At 42.0% G+C, this 14182-nt stretch overlaps 1 protein-coding gene across 1 annotated transcript; it reads right to left on the bottom strand.

Moving 5' to 3' along the window:
• Positions 1 to 7743: 7743 nt before the first annotated feature.
• rnf214 (ring finger protein 214) lies at positions 7744 to 13674 on the bottom strand. The gene is made up of 7 exons (XM_026188671.1): positions 13544 to 13674; positions 13312 to 13448; positions 12613 to 12842; positions 11886 to 12019; positions 9567 to 9795; positions 9265 to 9474; positions 7744 to 8932 (listed from the first exon to the last, which is right to left on the bottom strand). Exons 2-7 carry the CDS (start codon positions 13445 to 13447, stop codon positions 8108 to 8110), a joined length of 1764 nt encoding a protein of 587 aa, XP_026044456.1. The 5' UTR covers position 13448; positions 13544 to 13674; the 3' UTR covers positions 7744 to 8107.
• Between the last annotated feature and the right edge of the window lie 508 nt (positions 13675 to 14182).

Consider the following 14182-nt stretch of genomic DNA (forward strand, 5'->3'; position numbering starts at 1 on the left):
GCGTCCCTCAATCATCGCAGTGAATATGAAACATGAGCTCACCGGCTGACAATTAGCAAAACAACAAGGAGAGATGAGAGGGTGTGATATGTGAGGAATGCAGGATTTATTGGGATTTTTTTTCCCAAACACTCCTCGCCTGTTCATGCAACAAAAAATGAAAGCTATTTGTTTTCCTTTTTCCCCCCACCCTCTACTCTTTCTCTTCACTCCTTTTCTTCGAGGGGTTGGAGTGGGGTGGGGGGATGAAGTTAAACTGATAAATTAGACCTCATTTATTGGACAACAGTTTGAGTCAATACCCAGGGGCCTCCGCTGTGCAGTGTGGACGAGGTTCCAGAACCACTAATTGGATCACTCCGTGTGGATGGAAGGGGAGGGGCTGGGGGTGTTTGGGTGAGAGGGGGGGTTTAAGGGGTGGGCGGGACAGGCGGTGCATTTGGCCAACACTGACGCCTTCACACACACAGACGCACACACACAGAGTAGCAGTTGTCTTGCGGTGGACGTCCACGGCACACGCCACGAAAACAGACGAGACAAGCGCTTGATTTGACAGCCGGGGCGGAGGGCCGGAGAGGGTGGGGGGCTGCAGGAGTCATGTATAGATTTTTGTGTCTGTTGTTTTGGCTTATTTGTGTGCTTCTTTTACTCAGTCAATCAAATTTAATTGACACCGCTGGGCTATGGTCGGGGGCCCCGTGGCATGCTGGGATGACAGGCCTTTAATGCCAAAGAGAAGAGAGGAGGTTCTTCTGCCTGTGAAGGATGGAGGGAATGCGAGGGGGTGAGGGTGAGGAAGACGAGGGCAGAGGGTGACAATTCCTCAGCCCATCAACAGCATTAATTGATGTAACGACAGCGATGATGGATTCTAATAAATACAACCTTTAAGAAAAAAGGTAATTAGATGGCGTCCTGTGCAAAGCGCCAAGCGCTGATTCCAGACTGGCTGATAAACACCATTCGTCTTCCACAGCGGCCTTCAGACGGACACGAGGCATCATTTACATGCAGATCAAACTCAGCATTTGCATTTTAGCTTAAATGAGAACACAACAGAGCATCATGTTGCTTTGTAGCCTTACCAACAGCCAAACTTGGCCTTAACAAATGTGAAACTGTTGGTATCAAAAAGTGCAGATTTGATATTTCTCATGTTAGATTACAAGAGTTCTGCATAAGCCTGAAAGTGGCCAAGACAGGACCCAGTTAACCCAAAAGGTGCTGGGCAGGAGATCTGCTGTCATGTTTTTTATATTGCATTATAGCTATGACTAATGTTGCTGTTAGCCTTAGTTTTTCCGTCGCTTCGTGTTATATAATATAATAATAAGGTCCATCTGTATGGCACATTTCACAACCTGCATTACAAAGTGCTTCACAGAAACTATGACTAAAAGAGGAAATTGTAAATCAGACAATAACGACGTGAGCTTCTTTTGGCAGGTCATTCCACAACTGAGGAGTCCTAAACACTCGATCATCTTTTGTCCTTAAGTGTGATGTCAGACCAGTTAACAGGTTTCTGCCTGAGGATCTGAGGCTGTGAATTGGTTGGTACAGGAGAAGCAGTTCTAATATATATCCTGAGACAAGACTATTAAAAGGCTTTAAGAGTCATAAGTGAAATCTTAAAATCGATTATGACCGGCCAGTGTAAAGGCATTAAAACTGGTGTAATAAGCCTTGCTGCAGCATTTTGTACAATCTGAAGTCGATTTAATGTGTTCTGATTTATAGCCATTAGAGTAAGAGGACACGAAAGCATGAATGATGGCCTGAGTGTCATTAAAACTTAATTTTGAAAGGATTCTTACAATATTCCTGAGGTGGTAGCACAGCTGGGTGAGATGAGATTAGGATCCAAAATCACCACCAGGGTTTCTGACAGCTGATTTTACATGTGTGGATAAAAGGCAGAGAGAAGATTTATTGATTCTTGGGTTCTTCTTGTGTTTTCCTTTTTTCACTGTGCTGTCTGTCTCGCTAGGCTTGGGCCCTCTTTCAGTTTACTTCCTGTTTTACTTTGAAGGCTAGACCCTTTTGTGCCTTTCTGTGGTTTGATTTGATTTCCCCCCCTTTGTTCTTTTCCCACCCTCTGTTATACCTGATTTAGTTCACCTGTTCATACCTGTTTCCCTCCTCGTGCATATTTAGTCACTGTGCATGCACTCAATTCTTTTTTTTAATGCAGTGTTTTCTGATGCTGGTTCTTTTTGCTTGGATTTGTCATATTTTCCCATTTTTGAGTTTTTTTCCCCTCTGCCTTCATTGTGTGGTATTTATTTTAAGTTAGTTTTTCACACTCCCAGGAATTCTGAGCTACTTTTCTGTTTTTTTTTCTTTTCTGTCTCATGACCACAACAAAGTTATTCATATGTGTATATTTAGCTCATGTTTGTTGCCTTTTCTTCAAAGGTTTTCCATCAATATATGGAGCTCAAGTGTTCCCTGGTGTTCTCGGGTCCTTTTTTCCCCCTTGTCTTTATCCGCGTGTCCTTATAAGGCTTTTTAGAGGCTGGTTGACACTTCACCCCTGTCAGGACTATAGCCTTCCATTCACCATCCAACCTCAAACAACTCAAATGCCTTTTCATCAACTGGCAACTTTAGGAGTTGAAAGATTAAGCCAGCATGGATGTGCCAAACACTAGAGTTCCAATAATAGCCTCAAAAGGGAGTTAATCTTCACAGCATTAGCACAGCATTACAAAGCGTGCTTAGCTCCTGGTACAACAATCTAACACAGACAGAATTTGTGCTCTTGCTGCCTTTTCAAGCATTTTAATCACATTATGCTGACATAAAATATGCCTTTTCAGGCAGTAAAAAGCTTTAAAAAGCTTATGATTTACTTTTAGTGAGGTAAATGCTACTATTTTATTTATTTTTCTTCACTGATTACTTGAAATGTGGCTAATGCACTTGTTTATGGTAGCAGTTTGCTAAGTAAGCTTGTTAGCATTAGCTGATTAACTCTCATCCACATATGGTTGCACAAAATCCAACATGGAAGCGTCCAAAATGCCAAACCAATGGCTCACAATGCTAGTCTATCTTGTATATGCACTCTGTGCTTTCCATCCATGTGTTTTGTATTAAGTGTGATCTTACACTGTTATGACGCCCATTAGAGTTGCTTCAGGCTTTTATCTAAAAGTGGAACGAGCAACCAAATGAATCTTTGCATGTAGGGCAGAAAAACATGTTTCAGTCTTAATGCATCACATTGAAACACATGAAATGCACAGACAGATGAATGACAGGACCCAAACCAGAGATGAGCCTGAAGCTTGGTGTGACAGGAAGTGGTTCAACAACAGGTGCATTTAGTTCAGGTCAAACTTTCGTTGTTCTAGGTGTGCACGGACACAGACAGAGCCTTTACTTAGATTTTGCCTTTTAATAACACGTTGTTTCATCTGAGCAGTGTTATTAGAATATGATAATATTGATGGCATACACAAGGTCTGGTGTGTGGTGGATCAGTCAGCTTGGTACAAGCTGCTGCAACCAGAAACAAATCTGTGTACCTAATGTAAAAATTAAAAAGATCAAATTCACTTTTAAAAAATGTAAATAGTGACCTGCTTAGTTTTATTGCGTTTCACTTATTTATGTTCCTCAAATCATTTTACTGTCACCTTTATGTCTTTGGACATGTGATCTACAGTGTGATAGTTCAGCCTGTTAGTGGAGTTCAGGGTTTATATTGTGAGCGCAGCATTTATGATTCAGCTTTGATATTGGCAGATGCAAAAAAAACATCATCATTCAGAGAGATAACGGGACTCCCAGCTGAGAGCTGCCATATGTTATAGTTAAATTACAACAAGGCTTTAAACTGAGGAAGTTACAAGAGCTCAAAGAAAGAAAAGACAGAAGTCTTCATCACAAAATGACAGGAGAAAATGATTCTTGCAGGTCTATCAGTATTTTCTTTCCTCATTGTTTGCATTTTTATGTGCTTTTTATTAATCATGGGATCTATTACATTTTTTAAATGCAATTTAATATAAAAATTAAACAATCTGAGTTTTAAAGGTTAAGGAAACCAAAACAGGTGGTTTTAGACCTTTTTCTGTTCCTTTATTTAAGTCTTGAGCTTTCTTAAAAATGATTTTAGAAGGAAAACTTCTAATTGTAGTTATCACTGCTGATGTTCATGGATATCAGCCTTTTTGACTGATATCAACACATAAATAATGTTTACTGGTGTCAGTAGCTAATGTTTAAGGATGAATGTGATGAAGTGCTGAAAGCCTCTGAACCAGTTCAGATATTTTCCAGTGATTATAATTAACCTGGCACAAACATGGACGTGAATTACAGCAAACAAAAGAAACTACCAGGAAGAAAAAATAGCGGGCAAGTTATTATTTCAATTTTAATTTCAATTTTTAACTCCAACACATCTTTGATTGTATTTCATTTATATATTTTTTTTTCTTCTGTATATTACTCATCGTTTTTTAATCTTATATTTTATCTGGAAAACGAGTGAACCGAGGCTCGGGTCAGCTGACATGCAGTCCCCCTGCACGGCCAGCTGGGGGCAGCATTGCAGAGCCGCTGCAGAAGCAAACTGACCCTCAGCAGCAGTTTCGCTCTTCAGCAGCCGTTTGGCATTTACCTCCTCTCTCACGCAGTCGATTTTGTTGATTCTGAGCATGAAAACAGCAGCGGCACCTTGTTAAAGTGTTTGTTCGGCCTGCAGACTGTTTGTCCCCGGAGAACCGGCTCGCTGGGAGCAAGTATCCCGAATAACCTGCAGTAAACCGGTGTCTTATTTTAATCTTTTTTTGCCTCTATAATTGACAGTGGGCTCAGTTTCCTTCCCTGTGCACAAACAGTTTGTGACCCCGGAGACGACGAGGCGATCGTTGATGATGTTCTGTAAAATGTCAGAAACACGCGAGTGTTACACCCAAAGAGATGATTGATTCCCCCCCCCACCTCCCAATTTCTAAAATGTTGTGGAAGCGGGAAGCTTTCAGCTGAGAGGTTCTTTAATAAACAGCTGCTTTTCCCTCCGCACACAGACGTGAAATAGCCACAGAGGGAACATCTCGTTAACATTTATCTGTTTTAACACGAGAGAGCATCCGAGTATTTCTGTTCTCTGAAGACAGAATCTCAAATGTCACATCAGCATCGCGTGCGCGCGCACAGACACACACGAGAACTGTGTGATAAAAATCTCAGAGCTTTAAAATTGTATGTGCACTACTAAAATACACTTTCCCCTGATGTTTCTAGAATAAAACGCGATGGAAACTCCAAATATGAACCTCCATACTAATTTTTCATTATTAAGATTAGGATAATGAATTTACATGATCCAAGCATTTACAACAGTCAGTTGAGTCTCTAAGTATTTGGACATGACCCTGTTTTTTTTTTTGTTTTTGTTTTTTAAAATGATTTATTTATTTATTTATTACTAGCTTTACTGCAGGACTTTCAGCAGCTGGTTGATTTGATGTGTGCTTTCAGTTTTGTCTTCAGTCACTGAAACTTAAGCTCTACTGTGAAATCTCTTGCCATTTATTTGCCTTGGGAATATCTTGGCTTGCTTTTATAGTATGATTTGCCTCATTAGCTAATGGCACTGTGAACCTCCATTCATTCGATTTTTCCAGCATTTGACTGACTGCATGAATCCTAGTAGAGCGTATAATTAACATAAACAGAAGAGTTATGGCTGTCCTGTTGTTTCATTTCACATAACTGCTGTTTCCTACCATGATGACGTCTGCAGTGCATGGGGCGAAGGCATGCTGACTGGACTGTGCAGGAGCCAGGCTAGGACTGGCATTTCAGGACTACAGCATATAAATGATTGGCTTCAATGAGACAAGAAGGGTCCAATCTATGGAGGTTTATTTGTAGCTCTTTATCCAACCAGCCACACCACTGATTGTTTTAAACTTTGCTTTGATCTGGGTCTAGAAAGAGTAAGGCGAGCTGCCATTTGTTTTCTGTTACTCCTAGGAGGTAAGCGCTTGTATGATGCTTTATTAATGTTGGGTCAGCTGGCTGGAATTGATAGTTCCTTTGTTTTCTAGAGATCTTGACAGAAAAGAGTCAACTGTTCTTCTTTAGGTTCTTGATGACGTTTCACCTCTCAGACAGTCATTGCTCTCATCTGAGATGCTTCTTTGGTTCTAAAAACAGAATGTGGAGAGTTACAGATGTTTAACCCCTAGTGGGGGTTTGTCTCCTTGGACATTCATGGGTGTCATTGACCCACAACTGATCCAGTCATAATAGTAGTAGCAGGGTGTGTGTGTGTGTACATGTTTAGACGTCTTTGCAAGGAAAGAAAATTGGGATGCTACTATACTTGTGGGGACCAACAGCCACTTAAAAAATGCCTGTCCCCACGAGTTTGAAGGCATTTTTGAGGTTCAAAATGTGGTTTTAGTGTCAGGGTTACAATTAGGTTATGGTCAGGTTTAGGCTGAGGGTTAGGATTAGGCATTCATGTTCGATGGTTAGGGTAAGCGGCTAGGGAAAGCATTGTCAGTGAGGTGTCCTCACTAAGATATGAAAACGAATGTCTGTGTCATTTATCTATTTTACTTTATGTGGCATGTTGTGAGAGTAAAACATGAACTTGAAGAGCCTGCTGTTCATTCATGTGATTCGAATCATGTGACTAAACCTTTCATCATCCCAACGCTGCAACAAAAATCATGATGTCGTTCTATCGAGACTTAAATCAGTTGTTTCAAAAAGTAACATAAAATAATGTTGGTTAGCTACACTGGAGTCAACAACAATTTCCTCAAAACAAGTTCACCTCTTTTAAGAAAATAACACTAAGGGCTCAATTATAGAAAAGCTTGACTTGATACAAATGATTTTTTTTGTTTTTGCTGTAAAATGGATCCAAAAAAAACCCAACCCTCCAGCAGCTGGTTTTTAGTAATGTGTTTTATGGCTCAGTTTTCCTTTAAATACTTGCCGTGGATCACAGCGTGGACTCTCACACTGTAAAAACTTCAGTCCGAGAGGATTCAGTCTGTCATGTACTCAGACCCAAACCTCTGATCGCTCATTCTCACTCACTCCGTTATCTCTTCCTGAATGAAATAATAGTCAAATAAAACTCTCTCATTTTGCTGAGGGGTCCTCCGGGAGCCTCTTAGGGACCCTCGAGAGTCCCCAGACCACAGTTTGGGAGCAGTCGGTCGGGTCCGAGTTTACAGGCTGCGGTAATGATGCTTGTTTGTCCAGTGGTCTGTAAATCACACCAAAATTAGAGTTGTCACAGGATTCACTGGAGACACAGCAGACCATCACTAATACCTCTGCACCGTGGAGACACTCTATAACACCGAAACAAAAACACGCACACTCTAAAACCAGCCTGCAGAGGAGATAAAAGTAGTTTTAAACTGATACAGACCATCTTTAATAGGAGCCTTTGGAGTTATGACTGTGAACTGCAGACCCACAAAGGGACCATTTAAAATAGTGATACTAGTGATAATAGTAATTTCTTAATTTATTACTGTTTATTTATGTTTGTGATCAGTGTTGGACAAGTTACTTTGAAAAAGTAATTAGTTATAGTTACTTCTTCAAAAAAGTAATTAACGGAGTTAAAATATTGCAAGATTATACGTGGGGCAAATTATTGACAGCTGCCCAATTCACAAAGATTGTTGTTACATTAACTTTATGCTGACCCAATGTTGATGATGGTGTGATGAAAAGCAAAAAGATCTCAAATTAATTCTTCCTTATTTATTTATTTATTTATTTAGACCTACAGATCAGTGTGATTCAGAGTTGTAGGCAGTTGTATTTTTCATCCTGTGGCAGAATAACATTACAGACACTGAGAAGACTAACTTGATTTTTAAGGCTTTGTAGTCAAACTCGTTTCTGTAACCCAAACTTCAGTGTTTAAAAATTCACCCAGTTAAATCCAGTGTATTAGCAGTCAAAACATTACAGATTACTCAGCTACATGCTAAACATTGCCAAAAAAATCCAGACAACTAATTAAACACTGAATATATCATAACACTATAATAACATAACTAATATTTGGAACGACGCTGATGAGAGTCACAGCTGACTGTCATCTCTGTCACTTTGCTGGACAGAAGGGGCAGGAGTTGTTCTTGCTGGACTGCAGCCACACCTGGATACAGTCTTTGTGGATGGTGTGAGAGCAGCTCAGTGGGTGGCGGCTTTCTGGGTCCACATGGTTCTGGCACATCAGGCAGAGTTTACGGGGCCCGGCAGCGTGTCCACTTGGTGCTGCTCTCTGAATGGGATTCATTGGCCTCTGGATGGGGCCTGGGGGAGTGGGCCGGCTAATGGGCCCCAGGGCTGACCTCTCGTTTTGGGCCAGCCTGAAGCCAACCTGCTCGATGACTTCCTCCATGGACATGCCGGCCAAGGTACCACGAGAGCTTTTTACCTGCTGGAGCAGAGACGTCAGCTGAGCCCTGTTGCATTGTGGGAACCTCGCACCGAGCTTCTCCAGGACTTTGTCCAGTTTGCCTGCCGGTGCAGAGGAAGCTGCAGTAGTAGCTACAGCGTGGGGTGGTGGGGAAGGAGCTACAGGGTGGGTGGCCTGAAAGGGGGGAGAGGGGGACAGACTAGGAGGAGGAGTCACCCTCACTGGGCCTCTGATGTGAGGCAGAAGCTGAGGGGGAGGCTGGAACTGAGGTGGAGGTTGATCCTGCAATGATGGGGAGGGTTGGAAGTATTGCGGGGGGGGGGGGTGGTGGTAAGGGGCACGGTACTGGGGATGGTGCGGGTGAGGGTGATGGTGCTGCTGCTGCTGTTGGTAATACTGTGGGTGCCTCTGCTGTTGGAGGGGTCGATGAGCTGGGTTTGAAAGAGGCGGGGCCATGATGTGTGGCTGAACCAGTGACTGCATCACCTGATCGAATCGCAGCTCAGCCTGTTCGAGAAAACGCGTAGTTACTAACAGAGCTGATGACAAGCAGTCGTCTATGAAGGAGCATATGTAGCATTTATCAGTATCTTTCACAAAGGAATAGAGAAATCTGATAACATAGATGGGAGAGTGGGATGGACATGAAAACACAAGGTGAAAATAAGTCTAAACCCTTTCTATCATGATGAAACAGAAATAAAGATTTAAAAAGGTGAACAAATATGGGAACTAATACAAAGTAAAGTAAATAAAGAGGGAAATTAGAGCCTCAAGTTGATACAATGTGGTACATTTAGTAGTATATTTATTTCACTGAATTCGCTTGAGTCTCTCACCATGGGAACCTGCGGTAAAGAAGGCACATTGATCCTAGGGAGGGACTCTAACTCTCGCCCCTGGTGAAGCTGCTGCAGAACCTCCTGGAAGCGGCTTTGGAGCTCAGCCTGGTTCCTCTTGACCAACGCTTCTTTCTTCTCCCACTTCTGTCTCTCATGAGAATACTGCTGTGGGAACTCCACCCTGAGTGCGTTCAGGTATTGCCCCACCTAGGACATAATCAGTCTCATGATTATCATTACTTATATAAATAAGGTGCCTGACAGATTATGATCTGTTTATCTAGAACTGGGGTCTAAACCTCTTTCAGCCAGGCCTCAATGCGAGCCATGGCTACGTCTCTCTGCTTCTCCACAGCTGCAATCTCGTCCTGCAAGGCCCGAAGCTGAGCTTCCTGTGCTTCCTTCCTCACTCGCTCCATCTCCTGCCTCAGCTCCTCCAGCTCTTCCTGCCACCTCCGTTGTTCCTCGCTTTGCTCCTCTGTAAGCGCTGTCAGCTTTTTTTCACCCTCCTCCAGCTCTGTGGCCAGCCTGATTGCCAGAGGAAGATGAACAGAGAAGAGCAGAGTTAGCAAGCAGAAAATTATTTTGTAACAAATTCCTCTTTTTAAAATTTAAATATATTCTAGTTTCTTTAATTTTCTGTCAAAAGGAATTAAGGCATTATCTTAGGTTTTATAAAAGTGTGACTTTAGCTGCAATTTTAGAACCTCATTTTAGCCTACCGATATTGCCATATCACAGATATATCACTGTAATCATATGTTGTCCTCTCAACCTTGAGGTCGAGGTCACTCCAACTCGTCCAACATTTTAAGTAGATGCACCTATGGTATCAATTTTAAGCTTGTATGTTACCTTGTTCTCGAGGCAAACTTAGGTGTTCAGGTCTAACATCATCTTAACTACAGTGGGGCAAAAAAGTATTTAGTCAGCCACCGATTGTGCAAGTTCCCCCACTTAAAATGATGACAGAGGTCAGTAATTTGCACCAGAGGTACACTTCAACTGTGAGAGACAGAATGTGAAAAAAAAAAAAATCCATGAATTCACATGGTAGGATTTGTAAAGAATTTATTCGTAAATTAGGGTGGAAAATAAGTATTTGGTCACCTCAAACAAGGAAAATCTCTGGCTCTCACAGACCTGTAACGTCTTCTGTAAGAAGCTTTTCTGTCCCCCACTCGTTACCTGTATGAATGGCACCTGTTTGAACTCATCATCTGTATAAAAGACACCTGTCCACAGCCTCAAACAGTCAGACTCCAAACTCCGCCATGGCCAAGACCAAAGAGCTTTCGAAGGACACCAGGAAAAGTATTGTAGACCTGCACCAGACTGGGAAGAGTGAATCTACAATAGGCAAGCAGCTTGGTGTGAAGAAATCAACTGTGGGAGCAATCATCAGAAAATGGAAGACATACAAGACCACTGATAATCTCCCTCGATCTGGGGCTCCACGCAAGATCTCATCCCGTGGGGTCAAAATGATCATGAGAACGGTGAGCAAAGATCCCAGAACCACACGGGGGGACCTGGTGAATGACCTGCAGAGAGCTGGGACCAAAGTAACAAAGGTCACCATCAGTAACACACTACAACGGCAGGGAATCAAATCCCGCAGTGCCAGACGTGTTCCGCTGCTGAAGCCAGTGCATGTCCAGGCCCGTCTGAAGTTTGCCAGAGAGCACATGGATGATACAGCAGAGGATTGGGAGAATGTCATGTGGTCAGATGAAACCAAAGTAGAACTTTTTGGTATAAACTCAACTCGTCGTGTTTGGAGGAAGAAGAATACTGAGTTGCATCCCAAGAACACCATACCTACTGTGAAGCATGGGGGTGGAAACATCATGCTATGGGGCTGTTTTTCTGCCAAGGGGACAGGACGACTGATCCGTGTTAAGGACAGAATGAATGGGGCCATGTATCGTGAGATTTTGAGCCAAAACCTCCTTCCATCAGTGAGAACTTTGAAGATGAAACGAGGCTGGGTCTTCCAACATGACAATGATCCAAAACACACCGCCCGGGCAACAAAGGAGTGGCTCCGTAAGAAGCATTTGAAAGTCCTGGAGTGGCCTAGCCAGTCTCCAGACCTCAACCCCATAGAAAATCTGTGGCGGGAGTTGAAAGTCCGTGTTGCTCGGCGACAGCCCCAAAACATCACTGCTCTCGAGAAGATCTGCATGGAGGAATGGGCCAAAATACCAGCTACTGTGTGTGCAAACCTGGTAAAGACCTATAGTAAACGTTTGACCTCTGTTATTGCCAACAAAGGTTATGTTACAAAGTATTGAGTTGTATTTTTGTTATTGACCAAATACTTATTTTCCACCCTGATTTACGAATAAATTCTTTACAAATCCTACCATGTGGATTCATGGATTTTTTTTTTTCACATTCTGTCTCTCACAGTTGAAGTGTACCTCTGGTGCAAATTACTGACCTCTGTCATCATTTTAAGTGGGGGAACTTGCACAATCGGTGGCTGACTAAATACTTTTTTGCCCCACTGTATAGGCATCTTTAATGTACAGTCTATGATCACAATGAAGCGATACAAAGTGAACAGAATTTGTTTTGTTGGGAATATGGTGGGAATATGGTTTAAGTCTTACCTGTTCTTCTCCTCCTCTGCTCTGTTTTTCTCAGTGGTCATCTCTGCTTTCTTGGCTAAGAAGTTCTTCCTGGTGGCTTTGGAGTTGTTCAGCTGCAGTTTCACTCGCAGAGACTCCAGTTTGTCCAGTAGACCCTTAAAACGCGCGCGCGCGCGCACACACACACACACACACACACACACACACACACACACACACACACACACACACACACACACACACACACACACACACACACACAGTGGTCAATCCCACAAGAGATTCAGAACCATAAACACATGCATGCATTGCATAGCTGTGTGTGTGTGGGTTGATATCTGATATCCTCGTGTTGGTGTTGTTCCCAGATCATCATACTAAATGTTGTTCCAGGATCAACATTGCAAGTGACCAATCAGAATGTTGTGACGTCATACTTTTGCGACTTCGGGAAAAACCGGCGTAAAACAAAAAACTGTACTAAAGCTGCGTGAAACCGCCTCTGTCCGCCGATCAACGGACCCTGACCCTAACCGTAACCCTTTAATAAACAGTAAGCAGAATTGATATTGTCCTTGCAACATTGGAATTTCATAAATGCACGAATGGCTTGGCGCGCAAAAGAATAACGTCACAACAATGTGATTGGTCACTTGCAATGTTGAACCTGGAACAACATTTTCATGATGGTCTGGGAACAACACCAACACGAGGATATCAGATCATCCGTGTGTGTGTGGTGTCTCACCTGGTGTTGCCGAGTGGCCTCCTCCTTTCTTTTCTGCAGCTGTTGTTTGTACTTCTCGTGTTCCACCTCTTCCTGATCCTGTTTTTTCAATAGTTTGTCGTACTGCTCCATCAGGGTGGAGGTGTACTGAAATACGGCCGCCACGTGACTCTCCCAGTCGGGCTCTGTGCTGACACTGGACTCTGCTGTCATGCTGTCTGTCTGCACAGCCTGAGCTCTGTGTTTCAGATCTACAAAAGACAACAAGGAAACAACTTATTAGGTACAGAAGTAGTTATGGTAACAGTGAGACTTTAAGGAGTTTAAAAAGCAGTTTATGGTTTCTAAAATCTATTGCATTTTTGTAAATTGCCAAACTGCCACACCACACTTAACAGACCTGGTATAGCAACTAAACAGCCTGTGAAATACAGTTTCTGTTTAATAAAATGTTTTGTCTACAAGTAAAAACACAGTGAATTTACAGCTTAAAACTAGATTTCACATTCATAAATCACCATTTCCAGCTACAAAACTCTTTAACGGCGAGTTCACTGCACTTTCTCTTATCTGGACCACATTATTTGAGTCTATCAAAGACCACTATGTGCAGACTTCTCAAATTCCCCTTTCATCTAGAAAACACGACACCAGATGTTGTTAAGCTCCACCGGGTATTCTTCACTGTTCAGCTGTCATTGTAAAATTCCGGCGCTTTACCTGTCACTCCCATTTTGGCGAAATCCAGTTCCAGTTCAAGGCCAAGGTCCAAGTCCGGGTCTCCATCCTGTATTACATGATGGTCTTCCGCTTTATCGTCTGAACCCTCAATAGCCGTTTCCGCGCTAGCATCCATGCTAAAAGAAGTACAAAAACGAAACTTAGTCTTTTGGATTCGCTTTTCTAACTTGACACAAACGTTACGTGTCCTGTAAACACCGAGCGAACTTACAACAACGTAGTGAGCTCCACAAAGGCTCTTTAAAATAAAACTTCGGCGATATCAGCTGCCGTTAAGATCCTGTTTACACCTGGCGCCAGCTACGAATGTGTGCACCCCTAAATGTAATCCGGCTGAAACACTTCAACTGTCCAGGGGTTCCAAAACAAAGATCTTCTATGTAGGTAGATAATTAGGTAGAAATATTTATTTATTTATTTATTTGCACAGGAACATATAGAAAAACTACAACTACATAGATACGACAGGAGTAGCAGAATTGAAATGTATAGCTGGTGACTTTGTAAGGAATAAATTCATAATAATTAGAACTGTTATTTGCTACATTGTTATTTTTAAAATATAAGAAAATACAATATTGTTTAAGTAACAAAAATACATTTAAAAAAGGAATAAATCACTAGATGGATGTTTATTGGATATTGGATGTTTTTTTTTAAAGAATAAAGTCGCAAATTATTTCTTTATTTTTCCCCTGACTAGTTGATGTAATTAAGTATTTATCTGTACACTCTAAAATTTTGATTTTCATATATCTAGCAGTACCTCTGCGCACATACAATGGTTATAATAGTGCATAATTATTTTATATAAAACCATTTATAAAAGCAGTTCATTTCTTTTTAATTG

The sequence above is a fragment of the Astatotilapia calliptera genome, chromosome 12, assembly GCF_900246225.1.
Source record: "Astatotilapia calliptera chromosome 12, fAstCal1.2, whole genome shotgun sequence".
Taxonomy (NCBI): domain Eukaryota; kingdom Metazoa; phylum Chordata; class Actinopteri; order Cichliformes; family Cichlidae; genus Astatotilapia; species Astatotilapia calliptera.

Coding starts and splice junctions, on each gene's coding strand:
- rnf214 (XM_026188671.1), bottom strand. CDS start 13,447: ATGGATGCTAGCGCGGAAACGGCTATTGAGGGTTCAGACGATAAAGCG. Junction 12,020..12,612: donor AGGCCACTCGGCAACACCAG/GTGAGACACCAC, acceptor GCGCGTTTTAAG/GGTCTACTGGACAAACTGGA. Junction 9,796..11,885: donor GCAGAGGAGGAGAAGAACAG/GTAAGACTTAAA, acceptor TCTGGCAATCAG/GCTGGCCACAGAGCTGGAGG.